The sequence below is a fragment of the Phasianus colchicus genome, chromosome 34 (genome assembly GCF_987193195.1).
Source record: "Phasianus colchicus chromosome 34, bPhaCol1.hap1.1, whole genome shotgun sequence".
NCBI classification, from domain to species: Eukaryota; Metazoa; Chordata; class Aves; order Galliformes; family Phasianidae; genus Phasianus; species Phasianus colchicus.
The window spans coordinates 1,993,137-2,013,447 of record NC_143469.1 but is presented as its reverse complement, the minus strand read 5'-3'; the positions used below and the strand labels follow the sequence as shown (position 1 = coordinate 2,013,447).

At 57.7% G+C, this 20,311-nt stretch overlaps 1 protein-coding gene across 1 annotated transcript in view; it reads right to left on the bottom strand.

Annotated features, from left to right (window-relative positions):
• OLFM2 (olfactomedin 2) overlaps positions 1–18,432 on the bottom strand; it is a 34,103-nt gene extending 15,671 nt beyond the window's left edge. The window contains exons 1-4 of the mRNA XM_090128628.1: positions 18,277–18,432; positions 14,423–14,572; positions 8,356–8,508; positions 2,928–3,147 (exon numbers count right to left, since the gene is read on the bottom strand). Coding sequence (XP_089984754.1) covers positions 2,928–3,147; positions 8,356–8,508; positions 14,423–14,572; positions 18,277–18,414 — 661 coding nt within the window. The 5' untranslated portion in view covers positions 18,415–18,432. The remainder of the gene's footprint in view (positions 1–2,927; positions 3,148–8,355; positions 8,509–14,422; positions 14,573–18,276) is intronic.
• Between the last annotated feature and the right edge of the window lie 1,879 nt (positions 18,433–20,311).

Sequence of the window (20,311 nt, the reverse complement as noted above, 5' to 3'; positions counted from 1 at the left end):
ATTCCCACCCCATAGGACCCCAAATCCCCCCCAAACCCCCCATTCCCACCCCATAGTACCCGAAACCCCCCCATTCTCACCCCAAGCACCCCAACCCCCCCCATTCCCACCCCGTAGTACCCCAAAACCCCCCATTCTCACCCCATAGGACCCCAAACTCCCCCATTCCCACCCAATGGGACCCTAAAAACCCCCCATTCCCACCCCATAGCACCCCAAAACCCCCCCATTCCCACCCCATAGGACCCCAAAACCCCCCATTCCCACCCCATAACACCCCAAATCCCCCCCAAACACCCCATTCCCACCCCATAGGACCCCAAACCCCCCCAAAACCCCCCCATTCCCACCCCATAGGACCCCAAATCCCCCCCAAACACCCCATTCCCACCCCATAGGACCCCAAACCCCCCCAAAACCCCCCCATTCCCACCCCATAGGACCCCAAACTCCCCCATTCACACCCCATAGGACCCCAAATCCCCCCGTAACCCCCCCATTCCCACCCTATAGCACCCCAAACCCCCCCATTCTCACCCCATAGGACCCCAAACTCCCCCATTCCCACCTAATGGGACCCTAAAAACCCCCCATTCCCACCCCATAGGACCCCAAACTCCCCCATTCCCACCCAATGGGACCCTAAAAACCCCCCATGCCCACCCCATAGCACCCCAACCCCCCCCATTCCCACCCCATAGGACCCCAAACTCTCCCATTCCCACCCCATAGGACCCCAAATCCCCCCCAAACAACCCCCATTCCCACCCCATAGCACCCCAAACCCCCCCATTCCCACCCAATGGGACCCCAAACTCCCCCATTCCCACCCAATGGGACCCTAAACTCCCCCGTTCCCACCCAATGGGACCCTAAAACCGCCCCATTCCCAGCCCATAGGACCCCAAATCCTCCCCAAACCCCCCATTCCCTCCCCATAGGACCCCAAGCTGCCCCCAAAACTCCTTATTCCCACCCCATAGCACCCCAACCCCCCCCATTCCCACCCCATAGCACCCCAAACTCTCCCATTCCCACCCAATGGGACACCAAACCCCCCCCATTCCCACCCCATAGGACCCCAAAACCCCCCATTCCCACCCCATAACACCCCAAAACCCCCCATTCCCACCCCATAACACCCCAAATCCCCCCCTAACCCCCTCATTCCCACCCCATAGGACCCCAAATCCCCCCCAAACACCCCATTCCCACCCCATAGGACCCCAAACCCCCCCAAAACCCCCCCATTCCCACCCCATAGGACCCCAAATCCCCCCCAAACACCCCATTCCCACCCCATAGGACCCCAAACCCCCCCAAAACCCCCCCATTCCCACCCCATAGGACCCCAAACTGCCCCCAAAACTCCTTATTCCCACCCCATAGCACCCCAACCCCCCCAATTCCCACCCCATAGGACCCCAAACTCCCCCATTCCCACCCCATAGGACCCCAAATCCCCCCCTAACCCCCCCATTCCCACCCTATAGCACCCCAAACCCCCCCATTCTCACCCCATAGGACCCCAAACTCCCCCATTCCCACCTAATGGGACCCTAAAAACCCTCCATTCCCACCCCATAGGACCCCAAACTCCCCCATTCCCACCTAATGGGACCCTAAAAACCCCCCATTCCCACCCCATAGGACCCCAAACCCCCCATTCCCACCCCATAGCACCCCAAACCCCCCATTCCCACCCCATAGCACCCCAAACCCCCCCCATTCCCACCCCATAGGACCCCAAACTCCCCTTAAGCCCCTCATTCCCACCCCATAGGACCCCAAATCCCCCCCAAAGCCCCCATTCCCACCCCATAGCACCCCAACCCCCCCCATTCTCACCCCATAGGACCCCAAAACCCCCCCTTCCCACCCCATAGGACCCCAAACTCCCCCATTCCCACCCCATAGGACCCCAAATCCCCCCCAAACCCCCCATTCCCACCCCATAGCACCCCAACCCCCCCAATTCTCACCCCATAGCACCCCAACCCCCCCATTCTCACCCCATAGGACCCCAAACTCCCCCATTCCCACCCAATGGGACCCTAAAAACCCCCCATTCCCACCCCATAGCACCCCAAACTCCCCCATTCCCACCCCATAGCACCCCAACCCCCCCCATTCTCACCCCATAGCACCCCAACCCCCCCATTCTCACCCCATAGGACCCCAAACTCCCCCATTCCCACCCAATGGGACCCTAAAAACCCCCCATTCCCACCCCATAGCACCCCAACCCCCCCCATTCCCACCCCATAGCACCCCAAAACCCCCCCATTCCCACCCCATAGGACCCCAAAACCCCCCATTCCCACCCCGTAGGACCCCAAAACCCCCCATTCTCACCCCATAGGACCCCAAATCCCCCCCTAACCCCCTCATTCCCACCCCATAGGACCCCAAATCCCCCCCAAACCCCCCATTCCCACCCCATAGTACCCCAAACCCCCCCATTCTCACCCCATAGGACCCCAAACTCCCCCATTCCCACCCAATGGTACCCTAAAAACACCCCATTCCCACCCCATAGCACCCCAAACTCCCCCATTCCCACCCCATAGCACCCCAACCCCCCCCATTCCCACCCCATAGCACCCCAAAACCCCCCCATTCCCACCCCATAGGACCCCAAACCCCCCATTCCCACCCCATAGCACCCCAAACCCCCCCATTCCCACCACATAGGACACCAAACCCCCCCCATTCCCACCCCATAGGACCCCAAACTCCCCTTAAGCCCCTCATTCCCACCCCATAGGACCCCAAATCCCCCCCAAAGCCCCCATTCCCACCCCATAGCACCCCAACCCCCCCCATTCTCACCCCATAGCACCCCAAAACCCCCCTCCAACCCCCCCTAACCTCCCCCATACCCCCCCCCGAAGCCCCCCAACCCCCCCCCCCCGAAGCCCCCCTACCCAATTTCTGCATGCAGCGCTGCAGCCTCCCCTCCAGCAGCACCACCCTCTGCCTCAGCTCCTCGTAGCCGTAAGCGCCGACGTCGACGCGCAGAGCTGCCAGGACCTGGGAAAGGTTCCTCACCTCCCCCCGGAGCTCCGAGATGCGCCGAGCGTCGCTGCGGTACTGAGACAGGACGGGGGGGAGGGGGCGAAGCAGGGCCATGCGCTGCTGGAGTTCCTGATGGGGTTCGTTAATTAGCGGGGGTTAACGAGGGGGGGGTCATTAAGGGGGTGGGAGAGGTCAGGAGAGAGGTAAGGGGGGCTGAAAAAGGAGCTGAGGGTCTTCGAGGGGGTCTTGATGGAGGTGAGCTCATTAAGGGGTCAGGAGACCCCCCAGTGGGGCTTAATGAGGGGATGGGGGTCATTAATTAGCGGGGGTTAATGAGGGGGTGGTCATTAAGGGGGTGGGAGAGCCCAGGAGAGATGTAAGGGGATGTAAGAGAAGGGCTGAGGGTCTTCGAGGGGGTCTTGATGGAGGTGAGCTCATTAAGGGGTCAGGTGACCCCCAAATGGGGCTTAAAGAGGGGCTGGGGGTCATTAATTAGCGGGGGTTAATGAGGGGGTGGTTATTAAGGGGGTGGGAGAGGTCAGGAGAGACGTAAGGGGGTCTTAAGGAAGGGCTGGGGGTCATCAAGGGGGTCTTGATGGAGATGAACTCAGTTAAGGATCAGGTGACCCCCCCAGTGGGTCCTAATGAAAGGCTAAAGATCATTAATTAGCAAGAGTTAATGAGGGGGTGGTCATTAAGGGGGTGGGAGAGATCAGGAGAGAGGTAAGGGGGGCTGAAAAAGGAGCTGAGGGTCTTAAGGGGGTCTTGATGGATGTGAGCTCGTTAAGGATCAGGTGACCCCCCCCAGTGGGTCCTAATGAAAGGCTAAGGATCATTAATTAGCAAGAGTTAATGAGGGGGTGGTCATTAAGGGGGTGGGAGAGATCAGGAGAGATGTAAGGGGGTCTTATGGAAAGGCTGGGAGTCATCAAGGGGGTCTTGATGGAGATGAGCTCATTAAGGGGTCAGGTGACCCCCAAATGGGGCTTAATGAGGGGCTGGGGGACACTAATTAGCAGGGCTTAATGAGGGGGTGGTCATTAAGGGGGTGGGAGAGGTCAGGAGAGACGTAAGGGGGTCTTAAGGAAGGGCTGGGGGTCATCAAGGGTGTCTTGATGGAGGTGAGCTCGTTAAGGGGTCAGGTGACCCCCCAGTGGGTCCTAATGAAAGGCTAGGAGTCATTAATTAGCGGGGGTTAACGAGGGGGGGGGTCATTAAGGGGGTGGGAGAGATCAGGAGATGTAAGGGGGTCTTGGGAAAGGCTGGGGGTCATTGGGGGGGGGTTCTTGACTTAACGAGGGTTTGGGATGCCCTTAATGAAGCTGAGCTCATTAAGGCATGCAGAGACCCCCGAATAGGCCTTAATGAGCAGTTGGGAGAACCTTAACGAAGCTGAGCTCATTAAGGGGGTGCAGAGACCCCTGAATAGGACTTAATGAGGGATTGGGATGACCTTAACGAAGTTGAGCTCATTAAGTGACACATGGACCCCTAAAGAGGAATTAATGAGGGGTTGGGAGGACCTTAACGAAGCTGAGCTCGTTAAGGGCTGCAGAGACCCCCAAACAGGAATTAATGAGGGGTTGGGAGGACCTTAATGAAGATTGGGAGAACCTTAACGAAGCTGAGCTCATTAAGGGCTGCAGAGACCCCCAAACAAGACTTAATGAGGGCTTGGGAGAACCTTAATGAAGGTTGGGAGGACCTTAACGAAGCTGAGCTCATTAAGGGGGTGCAGAGACCCCTGAATAGGACTTAATGAGGGGTTGGGAGGACCTTAACGAAGCTGAGCTCATTAAGTGACACATGGACACCCAAAGAGGAATTAATGAGGGGTTGGGAGGACCTTAACGAAGCTGAGCTCATTAAGTGACATAGGGACCCCCAAAGAGAAATTAATGAGGGGTTGGGAGGACCTTAACGAAGCTGAGCTCATTAAGTGACATAGGGACCCCCAAGGAGAAATTAATGAGGGATTGGGAGAACCTTAATGAAGCTGAGCTCGTTAAGGGGTGCAGAGCTTCCCAGACAGGACTTAATGAGAGACTGGGATGACCTTAACGAAGTTGAGCTCGTTAAGGGCTACAGAGCCTCCCAAACATGAATTAACGACAGGTTGGGAGCACCTTAATGAAGCCAAATACATTAAGGGGACGCAGAGACCCCTGACTAGGACTTAATGAGGGGTTGGGAGGACCTTAACGAAGCTGAGCTCATTAAGTGGCGCAGGGACCCCCAAAGAGGAATTAATGAGGGATTGGGATGCCCTTAACGAAGCTGAGCTCATTAAGTGATGCAGAGACCCCCAAAGATGAATTAATGAGGGGTTAGGAGAACCTTAATGAAGGTGAGACGACGTTAACGAAGCTGAGATCATTAAGTGATGCAGAGACCCCCAAAGAGGAATTAATGAGGGATTAGGAGAACCATAACGAAGCTGAGCTCATTAAGGGGTGCAGAGGCCCCCCAATCAGGACTTAATGAGGGGTTGGGAGAACCTTAACGAAGCTGAGCTCATTAAGTGACATAGGGACCCCCAAAGAGAAATTAATGAGGGATTGGGATGCCCTTAACGAAGCTGAGCTCATTAAGTGACGCAGAGACCCCCAAAGACGAATTAATGAGGGATTAGGAGAACCTTAACGAACCTGAGCTCATTAAGGGATGCAGAGGCCCCCCCGTCAGGACTTAATGAGGGGTTGGGAGAACCTTAACGAAGCTGAGCTCATTAAGTGACATAGGGACCCCCAAAGAGGGGTTAATGAGGGATTGGGATGCCCTTAACGAACCTGAGCTCATTAAGTGACGCAGAGACCCCCAAAGACGAATTAATGAGGGATTAGGAGAACCTTAACGAACCTGAGCTCATTAAGTGATGCAGAGACCCCCAAAGAGCAATTAATGAGGGGTTAGGAGAACCATAACGAAGCTGAGCTCATTAAGTGACATAGGGACCCCCAAAGAGGGGTTAATGAGGGATTGGGATGCCCTTAACGAAGCTGAGCTCATTAAGTGACGCAGAGACCCCCAAAGACGAATTAATGAGGGGTTAGGACAACCTTAACGAAGCTGAGCTCATTAAGGGGTACAGAGGCCCCCCAATCAGGACTTAATGAGGGGTTGGGAGAACCTTAACGAAGCTGAGCTCATTAAGTGACATAGGGACCCCCAAAGAGGGGTTAATGAGGGATTGGGATGCCCTTAACGAAGCTGAGCTCATTAAGTGACGCAGGGACCCCCAAAGAGGAATTAATGAGGGATTGGGATGCCCTTAACGAAGCTGAGCTCATTAAGTGACGCAGAGACCCCCAAAGACGAATTAATGAGGGGTTAGGAGAACCTTAACGAAGCTGAGCTCGTTAAAGGCTGCAGAGACCCCCAAACAGGGATTAATGAGGGACTGGGAGGACCTTAACGAAGCTGAGCTCATTAAGTGACGCAGAGACCCCCAAAGACGAATTAATGAGGGGTTAGGACAACCTTAACGAACCTGAGCTCATTAAGTGATGCAGAGACCCCCAAAGAGGAATTAATGAGGGGTTAGGAGAACCATAACGAAGCTGAGCTCATTAAGGGGTGCAGAGGCCCCCCAATCAGGACTTAATGAGGGGTTGGGAGAACCTTAACGAAGCTGAGCTCATTAAGTGACATAGGGACCCCCAAAGAGGGGTTAATGAGGGATTGGGATGCCCTTAACGAAGCTGAGCTCATTAAGTGACGCAGGGACCCCCAAAGAGGAATTAATGAGGGGTTGGGATGCCCTTAACGAAGCTGAGCTCATTAAGTGACGCAGAGACCCCCAAAGACGAATTAATGAGGGGTTAGGAGAACCTTAACGAACCTGAGCTCATTAAGGGATGCAGAGGCCCCCCAATCAGGACTTAATGAGGGGTTGGGAGAACCTTAACGAAGCTGAGCTCATTAAGTGACATAGGGACCCCCAAAGAGGGGTTAATGAGGGATTGGGATGCCCTTAACGAAGCTGAGCTCATTAAGTGACGCAGAGACCCCCAAAGACGAATTAATGAGGGGTTAGGACAACCTTAACGAAGCTGAGCTCATTAAGGGGTACAGAGGCCCCCCAATCAGGACTTAATGAGGGGTTGGGAGAACCTTAACGAAGCTGAGCTCATTAAGTGACATAGGGACCCCCAAAGAGGGGTTAATGAGGGATTGGGATGCCCTTAACGAAGCTGAGCTCATAAAGTGATGCAGAGACCCCCAAAGAGGAATTAATGAGGGGTTGGGAGAACCTTAACGAAGCCGAGCTCATTAAGTGACGCAGAGACCCCCAAAGAGGGGTTAATGAGGGATTGGGATGCCCTTAACAAAGCTGAGCTCATTAAGTGACGCAGAGACCCCCAAAGACGAATTAATGAGGGGTTAGGACAACCTTAACGAAGCTGAGCTCATTAAGTGACGCAGAGACCCCCAAAGAGGAATTAATGAGGGGTTGGGATGCCCTTAACGAAGCTGAGCTCATTAAGTGACGCAGGGACCCCCAAAGAGGAATTAATGAGGGATTGGGATGCCCTTAACGAAGCTGAGCTCATTAAGGGACGCAGAGACCCCCAAAGACGAATTAATGAGGGGTTAGGACAACCTTAACGAAGCTGAGCTCATTAAGTGATGCAGAGACCCCCAAAGAGAAATTAATGAGGGGTTGGGATGCCCTTAACGAAGCTGACCTCATTAAGTGACGCAGAGACCCCCAAAGACGAATTAATGAGGGGTTAGGACAACCTTAACGAACCTGAGCTCATTAAGTGATGCAGAGACCCCCAAAGAGGAATTAATGAGGGGTTGGGATGCCCTTAACGAAGCTGAGCTCATAAAGTGATGCAGAGACCCCCAAAGAGGAATTAATGAGGGGTTGGGAGAACCTTAACGAATCTGAGCTCGTTAAGTGACACATGGACCCCCAAAGAGAAATTAATGAGGGATTGGGATGCCCTTAACGAAGCTGAGCTCATTAAGTGACGCAGAGACCCCCAAAGACGAATTAATGAGGGGTTAGGACAACCTTAACGAAGCTGAGCTCATTAAGGGATGCAGAGACCCCCAAAGAGGAATTAATGAGGGGTTGGGATGCCCTTAACGAAGCTGACCTCATTAAGTGACGCAGAGACCCCCAAAGACGAATTAATGAGGGGTTAGGACAACCTTAACGAAGCTGAGCTCATTAAGGGATGCAGAGACCCCCAAACAGGACTTAACGACGAGGAAGGAGCACCTTAATGAAGCCGGATACTTTAAGGCATTGCAAAGACCCCTGACTAGGACTTAATGAGCGGCCGGGCCTTAACGAAGCCGAGCTCGTTAAGGGCCGCTCCCCACCTGGAAGCCCTTGGGGCTGAGCCCCCGCAGGCTGTGCGCGGCGCTGAGCTGCGCCTCGATTCCGTCCAGCAGGGCGGCGCTGCTCCTCACGTACTGCAGGTCCCGCTCGGTGCGCAGGTCCAGCACCTCCACCGACTGCGACACGTTCTGCACCTGATGGGTAATTAGGGGATGCTTCGTTAAGCCGCGCCTCGACCCGCGCTGCTGTCATCTTTCAGGACCTTTCCAACCCATCCCGTGGTTCTGTGATCTTTCAGGACCTTTCCAACCCATCCCATGGTTCTACTATTTTTTTGGAACCTTTCCAACCCATGGTTCTGTCATCTTTCAGGACCTTTCCAAACCATCCCGTGTTTCTGTGATCTTCCAGGACCCTTCCAACCCATCCCGCACTTTTGTGATCTTTCAGGACCTTTCCAACCCCATCCCGTGTTTCTGTGATCTTCCAGGACCCTTCCAACCCATCCCGCACTTTTGTGATCTTTCAGGACCTTTCCAACCCCCTCCCATGGTTCTGCCATCTTTCAAGACCTTTCCAACCCATCTCCTGGTTTTGTGATCTTTAAGGACCTTTCCAACCCATCCCCTGGTTCTGTGATCTTCCAGGACCCTTCCAACCCCATCCCCAGGTTCTGCCATCTTTCAGGACCTTTCCAAACCATCCCGTGTTTCTGTGATCTTTCAGGACCTTTCCAACCACTCCCGTGGTTCTACTATTTTTTCAGAACCTTTCCAACCCGTGGTTCTGCAATCTTTCAGGACCTTTCCAACCACTCCCGTGGTTCTGCAATCTTTCAGGACCTTTCCAACCCATCCCATGGTTCGGTGATCTTTCAAGACCTTTCCAACCCATCCCATGGTTCTGCCATCTTTCAAGACCTTTCCAACCCATCCCCTGGTTCTGTGATCTTCCAGGACCCTTCCAACCCCATCCCCAGGTTCTGCCATCTTTCAGGACCTTTCCAAACCATCCCGTGTTTCTGTGATCTTTCAGGACCCTTCCAACCCCATCCCCAGGTTCTGCCATCTTTCAGGACCTTTCCAACCCATCTCCTGGTTTTGTGATCTTTAAGGACCTTTCCAACCCATCCCCTGGTTCTGTGATCTTCCAGGACCCTTCCAACCCATCCCACACTTTTGTGATCTTTAAGGACCTTTCCAACCACTCCCGTGGTTCTACTATTTTTTCGGAACCTTTCCAACCCGTGGTTCTGTCATCTTTCAGGACCTTTTCAACGTATCCCGTGGTTCTGTGATCTTTCAGGACCTTTCCAACCCCCTCCCATGGTTCTGTGATACTTAAGGACCTTTCCAACCCCATCTTCTGGTTCTGTCATCTTTCAGGACCTTTTCAACGTATCCTGTGGTTCTGCAATCTTTCAGGACCTTTCCAACCACTCCCGTGGTTCTGCAATCTTTCAGGACCTTTCCAACCCATCCCATGGTTCTGTCATCTTTCAGGACCTTTCCAACCCATCCCATGCTTCTGTGATCTTCCAGGACCCTTCCAACCCATCCCGCACTTTTGTGATCTTTCAGGACCTTTCCAACTCATCCCATGGTTCTGCCATCTTTCAAGACCTTTCCAACCCATCTCCTGGTTTTGTGATCTTTAAGGACCTTTCCAACCCATCCCATGGTTCGGTGATCTTCCAGGACCCTTCCAACCCCATCCCCAGGTTCTGCCATCTTTCAGGACCTTTCCAAACCATCCCGTGTTTCTGTGATCTTTCAGGACCTTTCCAACCACTCCCGTGGTTCTACTATTTTTTCGGAACCTTTCCAACCCGTGGTTCTGTCATCTTTCAGGACCTTTCCAATCCATCCCGTGCTTCTGTGATCTTCCAGGACCCTTCCAACCCATCCCGCACTTTTGTGATCTTTCAGGACCTTTCCAACTCATCCCATGGTTCTGCCATCTTTCAAGACCTTTCCAACCCATCTCCTGGTTTTGTGATCTTTAAGGACCTTTCCAACCCATCCCCTGGTTCTGTGATCTTCCAGGACCCTTCCAACCCCATCCCCAGGTTCTGCCATCTTTCAGGACCTTTCCAAACCATCCCGTGTTTCTGTGATCTTTCAGGACCTTTCCAACCACTCCCGTGGTTCTACTATTTTTTTGGAACCTTTCCAACCCGTGGTTCTGCAATCTTTCAGGACCTTTCCAACCACTCCCGTGGTTCTGTGATCTTTCAGGACCTTTCCAACCCCCTCCCGTGGTTCTGTGATACTTAAGGACCTTTCCAACCCCATCTCTTGGTTCTGTGATCTTCCAGGACCTTTCCAACCCATCCCGTGGTTCTGTGATCTTTCAGGACCTTTCCAACCACTCCCGTGGTTCTGCAATCTTTCAGGACCTTTTCAACCGCATCCCGTGGTTCTGCAATCTTTCAGGACCTTTCCAACCCATCCCATGGTTCTGCCATCTTTCAGGACCTTTCCAACCCATCCCGTGCTTCTGTGATCTTTCAGGACCTTTCCAACCCATCCCGTGGTTCTACTATTTTTTCAGAACCTTTCCAACCCGTGGTTCTGCAATCTTTCAGGACCTTTCCAACCACTCCCGTGGTTCTGCAATCTTTCAGGACCTTTCCAACCTATCCCATGGTTCTGCAATCTTTCAAGACCTTTCCAACTCATCCCATGGTTCTGTGATCTTTCAAGACCTTTCCAACTCATCCCATGGTTCTGCCATCTTTCAAGACCTTTCCAACCCATCCCCTGGTTCTGTCATCTTCCAGGACCTTTCCAACCCCATCCCGTGGTTCTGCCATCTTTCAGGACCTTTCCAACCACTCCCGTGCTTCTGTGATCTTTCAGGACCTTTCCAACCCATCCCGTGGTTCTACTATTTTTTCGGAACCTTTCCAACCCGTGGTTCTGTCATCTTTCAGGACCTTTTCAACGTATCCCGTGCTTCTGTGATCTTTCAGGACCTTTCCAACCCATCCCCAGGTTCTGCCATCTTTCAGGACCTTTCCAACCCATCCCATGGTTCTGTGATCTTTCAAGACCTTTCCAACCCATCCCATGGTTCTGCCATCTTTCAAGACCTTTCCAACCCATCCCCTGGTTCTGTCATCTTCCAGGACCTTTCCAACCCCATCCCGTGGTTCTGCCATCTTTCAGGACCTTTCCAACCCATCCCGTGCTTCTGTGATCTTTCAGGACCTTTCCAATCCATCCCGTGGTTCTACTATTTTTTTGGAACCTTTCCAACCCGTGGTTCTGTCATCTTTCACGACCTTTTCAACCCCATCTCGTGGTTATATGATCTTTCAGGACCTTTCCAACCCATCCCCTGCTTCTGTGATCTTCCAGGACCCTTCCAACCCATCCCACACTTTTGTGATCTTTAAGGACCTTTCCAACCGCATCCCGTGGTTCTACTATTTTTTCTGAACCTTTCCAACCCATGGTTCTGTCATCTTTCAGGACCTTTCCAACCCCATCCCCAGGTTCTGCCATCTTTCAGGACCTTTCCAATCCATCCCGTGCTTCTGTGATCTTCCAGGATCCTTCCAACCCATCCCGCACTTTTGTGATCTTTCAGGACCTTTCCAACCACTCCCGTGGTTCTACTACTCTTTCGGAACGTTTCCAACCTGTGGTTCTGTCATCTTTCAGGACCTTTCCAACCCATCCCCTGGTTCTGTGATCTTTAAGGACCTTTCCAGCCCCATCTCCTCGTTCTGCGATCTTTAAGGACCTTTCCAACCATTCCCATGGTTCTGTGATCTTTAAGGACCTTTCCAAGCAGTCCCGTGCTTCTGTGATCTTTCAGGACCTTTCCAACCCCATCTTCTGATTCTGTGATCTTTAAGGACTTTTCTATCCCAGTTCCTCCCAGTCCATCCCAGTTCCTCCCAGTCCATCCCACTTTAACTCAGTCCACCTCCCAGTTCCTCCAGTCCAACCTATTTCATGCCATCCCAGTTCCTCCCAGTTTGGCCCAGTTTAAACCAGTCCATCTCCTCCCAGTTTATCCCAGTCCGATCTATTTCACCCCATCCCAGTTCCTCCCAGTCCGTCCCAGTTTAACCCAGTCCATCTCATCCCAGTTCCCTCCAGTACATCCCTATCTAACCTATTCCATCCCATCCCAGTCCATCCCAGTTCCTCCCAGTCCATCCCAGTTCCTCCCAGTTTGGCCCAATCCAACACATCCCAGTTCCTCCCAGTCCATCCCAATTCCTCCCAGTCCATCCCATCCCATTTCATCCCAGTTTATCCTATTCCCTCCCAGTCCATCCCAGTTTGGCCCAGTCCATCCCATCCCAGTTCCCCCCAGTATATCCCCATCCAACCTATCCCATCCCAGTTCCTCCCAGTTTGGCCCAGTCCAACCCCTCCCAGTCTCTCCCAGACCATCCCAGTTCCTCCCAGTTTGGCCCAGTCCAATCCATCCCAGTCCTTCCCAGTCCAGTCCATCCCAGTTCCTCCCAGTTTAACCCAGTCCATCTCCTCCCAGTTCCTCCCAGTCCAACCTATTTCATCCCATCCCAGTACCTCCCAGTTCCTCCCAGTCCATCCCAGTTTATCCCAGTCCAACCTATTTCATGCCATCCCACTTCCTCCCAGTCCCTCCCAGTTTAACCCAGTCCACCTCCTCCCAATTCCTCCCAGTCCAACCCATTCCATGCCATCCCAGTTCCTCCCAGTTCTGCCCAGTCCATCCCATCCCAGTTCCTCCCAGTCCATCCCATCCCAGTTTGGCCCAGTCCATCTCATCCCAGTCCAACCTATTTCATGCCATCCCAGTTCCTCCCAGTCCATCCCAGTTTGCCCAGTCCATCTCATTCCATTTCATCCCAGTTTATCCCAGTCCCACCCATTCCATGCCATCCCAGTTCCTCCCAGTCCAACCCAGTCCATCTCCTCCCAGTCTCTCCCAGTCCATCTCCTCCCAGTTTATCCCAGTCCAACTTATTCCACCCCATCCCAGTTCCTCCCAGTCCAACCCAGTTTATCCCAGTCCAACCCATTTCATCCCATCCCAGTTCCTCCCAGTCCGTCCCAGTTTGCCCAGTCCATCTCATTCCATCCCATCCCAGTTCCTCCAGTCCAACCTATTCCATCCCATCCCAGTTCCTCCCAGTCCCTCCCAGTTTAACCCAGTCCATCTCATCCCAGTCTCTCCCAGTCCATCTCCTCCCAGTTCCTCCCAGTCCAACCCAGTCCATCCCATCCCAGTTCCTCCCAGTCCATCCCATCCCAGTTTGGCCCAGTCCATCTCATCCCAGTCCAACCCAGTCCATCCCATCCCAGTTCCTCCCAGTCCATCCCAGTTTATCCCAGTCCAACCTATTCCATCCCATCCCAGTTCCTCCCAGTCCATCCCACTTTAACTCAGTCCACCTCCCAGTTCCTCCAGTCCAACCCATTCCATGCCATCCCAGTTCCTCCCAGTCCATCCCAGTTTAACCCAGTCCATCTCCTCCCAGTCTCTCCCAGTCCATCTCCTCCCAGTTTATCCCAGTCCAACTTATTCCATCCCATCCCAGTTCCTCCCAGTCCAACCCAGTTTATCCCAGTCCAACCCATTTCATCCCATCCCAGTTCCTCCCAGTCCGTCCCAGTTTGCCCAGTCCATCTCATTCCATCCCATCCCAGTTCATCCCAGTTCCTCCCAGTCCATCCCATCCCAGTTTGGCCCAGTCCATCTCATCCCAGTCCAACCCATTTCATCCCATCCCAGTTCCTCCCAGTCCGTCCCAGTTTGCCCAGTCCATCTCATTCCATCCCATCCCAGTTCCTCCCAGTTCTGCCCAGTCCATCCCATCCCAGTTTGGCCCAGTCCATCTCATCCCAGTCCAACCCATTCCATCCCATCCCAGTTCATCCCAGTCCATCCCAGTTTATCCCAGTCCAACCTATTCCATCCCATCCCAGTTCCTCCCAGTCCATCCCAGTTTGGCCCAGTCCATCTCATCCCAGTCCAACCCATTCCATCCCAGTTCCTCCCAATCCCTCCCAGTTCGCCCCCCATCATTCCCTCCCCTTTTTCCCCCATCCGTTCCATCCGCTCCCGTTCCGCCCGCGCTCCACGCCGGCTTTTCCCAGCCACCTTCTCGCTCAGCAGCCGCAGCCTGGCGGCGCTGCCGTCGGTCTCACAGCGCCCCCTGCTGGGGATGACCGCGGTGCACACGCACTTCCCATCGGGAGCGCGGGCCGACGTGAAAAGCTGCCACGATTCGTCCGGGCTGCGGAACAGCGTCTGGGGGGGGGGGGGGTAATGAGTAAGGGGAGGGGTAATGGGGGGGGCAATGGGGGAGGGGGGGCAATGAGTAAGGGGAGGGGTAATGGGGGGGGCAATGGGGGGGGGGCAATGAGTAAGGGGAGGGGTAATGGGGGGGCAATGGGGGAGGGGGCAATGGGGGGGGGGCAATGAGTAAGGGGAGGGGTAATGGGGTGGGCAATGGGGGAGGGGGGGGCAATGAGTAAGGGGAGGGGTAATGGGGGGGGTAATGGGGGGGGCAATGGAGGGGGGGAGGGGGCAATGGGGGGGGCAATGGGGGGGCAATGGGTGGGGGGAGGGGGCAATGGGGGGGTCAATGGAGAGGGGGGGCAATGGGAGGGGCAATGGGGGGAGGGGGGGGAATGGGGGGGAGGGGGCAATGGGGGGGGAGCAATGGGAGGAGAGGGAGGACAATGGGGGGGGAGGGAGGGGGCAATGGGGGGGGAGCAATGGGGGGGGAGGGGGAGCAATGGGGGGGGAGGGAGCAATGGGTGGGGGCAATGGGTGGGGGCAATGGGGGGGGCAATGAGTAAGGGGAGGGGTAACGGGGGGGGCAATGGGGGAGGGGACAATGGGGGGGGGGCAATGAGTAAGGGGAGGGGTAATGGGGGGGGCAATGGGGGGGGGCAATGAGTAAGGGGAGGGGTAATGGGGGGGGCAATGGGGGGGGGCAATGAGTAAGGGGAGGGGTAATGGGGGGGGTAAGGGGGGGGGGCAATGAGTAAGGGGAGGGGCAATGGGGGGGGCAATGGGGGAGGGGGGCAATGAGTAAGGGGAGGGGCAATGGGGGGGGCAATGGGGGAGGGGGGCAATGAGTAAGGGGAGGGGTAATGGGGGGGGCAATGGGGGGGCAATGGGAGGGGGGGAGGGGTAATGGGGGGGGCAATGGGGGGGGGGCAATGAGTAAGGGGAGGGGTAATGGGGGGGGCAATGGGGGAGGGGGGCAATGAGTAAGGGGAGGGGTAATGGGGGGGGCAATGGAGGGGGGGGGGCAATGAGTAAGGGGAGGGGTAATGGGGGGGGCAATGGAGGGGGACAATGGAGGGGGGGGCAATGGGGGAGGGGCAATGAGTAAGGGGAGGGGTAATGGGGGGGAGGGGGCAATGGGGGGGGAGGGGTAATGGGGAGAGGGGGCAATGGGGGGGAGGGGGCAATGGGGGGGGAAATGGAGGGGGAAAGGGGTAATGGGGGGGAAGGAGGGGAGGGAGCAATGGGGGGGTCAATGGGGGCAATGGAGGGGGACGGGGGTAATGGGGGGGGGGGAGGGGGCAATGGAGGGGGAGGGGGGTCAATGGAGAGGGGGGGAGGGGGGGAGGGGGCAATGGGGGGGGAAATGGAAGGGGAAAGGGGTAATGGGGAGGGGGGGGAGGGAGGGAGGGGGCAATGGGGGGGTCAATGGGGGGGGGAGGGGGCAATGGAGGGGGACGGGGGTAATGGGGGGGAGGGGGAGGAGGGGGCAATGGAGGGGGAGGGGGGTCAATGGAGAGGGGGGGAGGGGGCAATGGGGGGGTCAATGGAGAGGGGGGGAGGGGGGGAGGGGACAATGGGGGGAGGGGGCAACGAGGAGGGGGAGGGAGGGGCAATGAGGGGGAGGGGGGGCAATGAGGGGGGGGCAAGGGGGGGGCAATGAGGAGGGGGAGGGGGGGGCAATGAGGGGGAGGGGGGGCAATGAGGGGGGGGCAAGGGAGGGGGGGCAATGAGGAGGGGGAGGGAGTGGCAATGAGGGGGAGGGGGGGGCAATGAGGGGGGGGGGAAGGGAGGAGGGGGAGGGGGGGCAATGAGGGGGGGGCAATGAGTAAGGGGAGGAGTAATGGGGGAGGGGGCAATGGGGAGGCAATGGGGGGGGAGGGGTAATGAGGGGGAGGGGGCATTGGTGTTTTCAATGGAGAGGGGGGGAGGGGGCAATGGGGAGGGGGGGAGAATGGAGGGGGAGGAGGGGTAATGGGGGAGGGCAATGGAAGGGGGGGGCAATGGGGGGGCAATGGGAGGGGCAATGGAGGGGGGAGGGGTAATGGGGGGGAGGGGGCAATGGGGGGGGCAATGGAGGGGGGGAGGGGTAATGGGGGGGGGGCAATGAGGAGGGGGAGGGGGCAATGGAGGGGGGGGCAATGAGGGGGGGCAATGAGGAGGGGAAGGAGCAATGGAGAGGGGGCAATGGGGAGGGGGGGCAATGGAGGAGGGGGGCAAGGGAGGGGGGCAAGGGAGGGGACATGGGGGGGGGAAGGGGGAGGGGGGGCAATGGGGAGGGGGGGCAATGGGGAGGGGGAGGGGCAATGGACGAGGGAGCAATGAGGAGGGGGAGGGGGGGCAAGGGAGGAGGAGAGAAAATGGAGGGAAGGATAATTGAGGGGGAGTTGGGGGGAGAGAGGAGGTCAAGGAGGGGTTGGGGGCTCAACTCCCCTTAATGACCCCCCCCACCTCAGTACAGCCCCCCCACGCCCCCCCCCCCTTTAGAGCCCCCCCACCTTTACAACCCCCCATAACCCCTCCCCATCCCCATAACCCCCCTATAGACCCCCATACCCCCACCTTAGGACTCCCCCACCCTTATAACTCCCCCCATTGCTCCCCCTTTATGACCCCCCCACCCCCATAACCCCCCTATAGACCCCCATACCCCCCCCTATAGGACCCCGCCCCACCCTCATAACCCCCCCATAGCCCCCCCCACCCCCATAACCCCCCCATAGCCCCCCCCCACCCTCATACCCCCCCCCTTAGGACCCCCCCACCCTCATAACCCCCCTATAGATCCCCATAGCCCCCCCTTAGGACCCCCCCATCCCCAAAACCCCCCTATAGACCCCCATACCCCCCCCCTTTATGACCCCCCCCCACCTTCATGACCCCCCATAGCCCCCCCCCCCACCCTCATAACCCCCCCTTAGGAACCCCCACCCCCATAACCCCCCTATAGACCCCCATACCCCCCCATAGCCCCCCCCCCACCCTCATAACCCCCCCTTAGGACCCCCCCACCCCCATAACCCCCCTATAGACCCCCATACCCCCCCATAGCCCCCCCCCACCCTCATAACCCCCCCTTAGGACCCCCCCACCCCCATAACCCCCCTATAGACCCCCATACCCCCCCATAGCCCCCCCCCCCACCCTCATAACCCCCCCTTAGGACCCCCCCACCCCCATAACCCCCCTATAGACCCCCATACCCCCCCATAGCCCCCCCCCCCACCCTCATAACCCCCCCTTAGGACCCCCCCACCCCCATAACCCCCCTATAGACCCCCATACCCCCCCCTTTAGGACCCCCCCACACACCCATAACCCCCCCATAACCCCTCCCCATCCCCATTACCCCCCTATAGAACCCCATTCCCCCCCCTTAGGACCCCCCCACCCTTATAACTCCCCCATTACTCCCCCTTATGACCCCCCCCACCCCCATAACCCCCCCATAACCCCCCCCCCCACCCTCATAACCCCCCCCTTAGGACCCCCATACCCCCCCTTTATGACCCCCCCCACCCCCATAACCCCCCCATAGCCCCCCCCCCCACCCTCATAACCCCCCCTTAGGACCCCCCCCACCCCCATACCCCCCCCATAGACCCCCATACCCCCCCTTTACGACCCCCCCCACCCCCATACCCCCCCATAGACCCCCCCCCCAACCCCCATCCCCCCACCTTAACGACCCCCCCCCCCCCCAAATTAAAACTCACGATCCTTTCCGACGTTCCCCCCCTCGCCGTTCCGGTCCCGTTGAGCCCAACGAGTGACGGTAAGGTTTGCGACACCCACTGTGTCACCATGGCCATGGTGCTCAGCGCCGCCCCCACCCGCAGCAGCGCCGCCGCCATCGCATCGCCCCCCCCCGCCCCCCCCCACCCCAAAAAAAAAAAAAAAAAATGACGCGGGGGGAGAGGAAAGCGCTGCCCCCCCCCCCCCCCCCTTCCCGTTTTTCTCCCCTCCCCCACGCAACCGGAAGAGGGATGCGACCGCAACGCCGCCACCGCCGCCTCGGTGGGAGAGGGGATGGGGGGGGGGCGGTGCTGATTGGGTGGTGCGGAGGAAGGGGCGGGGCTATGGGGATGAGGGAGGGGCGGTGATTGGGTGGTGCGGAGGAAGGGGTGGGGCGGAAGGAGGGGCGGGGCTGATTGGCAGGTGTGGAGGAAGGGGCGGGGCGGAGGGAGGGGCGGTGATTGGGCGGTGCGAAGGAAGGGGCGGGGACATGGGCGGGGTGAAGGGTGGGGCGGTGCTGATTGGGCGGTGCAGACGAAGGGGCGGGGCTATGAGAATGGGGGAGGGCGGTGATTGGATGCTGTGCAGGAAGGGGCGGAGCGGAGGGAGGGGCGGTGATTAGGCGGTGCAGAGGAAGGGGCGGGGCTATGGGAATGAGGGAGGGGCGGTGATTGGGCGGTGCAGAGGAAGGGGCGGGGCGATGGGCAGGGCGGTGCTGATTGGGAGGTGCGCAAGAAGGGGCGGGGCAAAGGGAGGGGCTTTGATTGGGCGGTGCGGAGGAAAGGGCGGGGACATGGGCGGGGTGAAGGGTGGGGCGGTGCTGATTGGGCGGTGCAGACGAAAGGGCGGGGCTATGGGAATGGGGGAGGGCGGTGATTGGATGCTGCGCAGGAAGGGGCGGGGCGGGGGGAGGGGCTGTGATTGGGCGGTGCAGTGGAAGGGGCAGGGCTATGGGAATGGGGAGGGGCTGTGATTGGGTGGTGCAGAGGAAGGGGCGGTGCTGACTGGGAGGTGCGCAAGAAGGGGCGGGGCGAAGGGAGGGGCTCTGATTGGGCTGTGCGGAGGAAGGGGCGGGGCTATGGGAATGGGGAGGGGCGGTAATTGGGTGGTGCGGAGGAAGGGGCGGGGCGAAGGGAGGGGCAGTGATTGGGCGGTGCAGAGGGAGGGGCGGGGCTATGGGAATGGGGAGGGGCGGTGATAGGGTGCTGCGGAGGAAGGGGCGGGGCGGAGTGAGTGGCGGTGCTGATTGGCAGGTGTGGAGGAAGGGGCGGGGCGGAGGGAGGGGCTGTGCTAAGGATGTGGGGAGGGGCTAAGGGGGGCAGAGCTGATTGGGCATTGGAACGGAAGAGGCGGAGCTAAGAGATGGGCCGCACAAAGTAGATGGGGCGGGGCTAAGGAAGGGGCGGAGCTGATTGGGTGGTGCAGGTGAAGGGCGGGGCTATGGGAGGGGCAGCGATGATAGGATGGTGCAGAGAAAGGGGCGGGGCTAAGGGGATGGGCGGGGCTAATGGAGGGGAGGTGCTGATTGGGTGGTGCAGAGGAAGGGGCGGGGCCATGGGAACGAGGGAAGGGCTGTGATTGGGCGGTGCAGAGGAAGGGGCGGGGCTAACGAGGGGACGGTAGAAGTAGGTGGAGGCGGGGCTAAGGGAGAAGCAGAGCTGATTGGGCAATGTAGTGCAAGGGGCGGGGCTAATGGGGGATGTTGCTGATTGGGCTGTACATAGGAAGGGGCGGGGCTAAGGGGATGGGCGGGGCGAAGGGACGGGCGGAGTTGATTGGGTGGGGCAGAAGAAGGGGCGGGGCTATGGGGCATCTATGGGGAGGCTATGGGGGGGCTATGGGGTGTGCTATGGGGCCATGGGGGATCTATGGGGCATTTATGGGGGTGGGCTATGGGGGGGCTATGGGGGGCTATAGGGTGGCTATGGGATGTATTATGGGGCTATAGGGGATCTATGGGGGATTTATGGGGGGTGCTATAGGGCGGTCTATGGGGCTGGCTGTTGGGGTTCTATG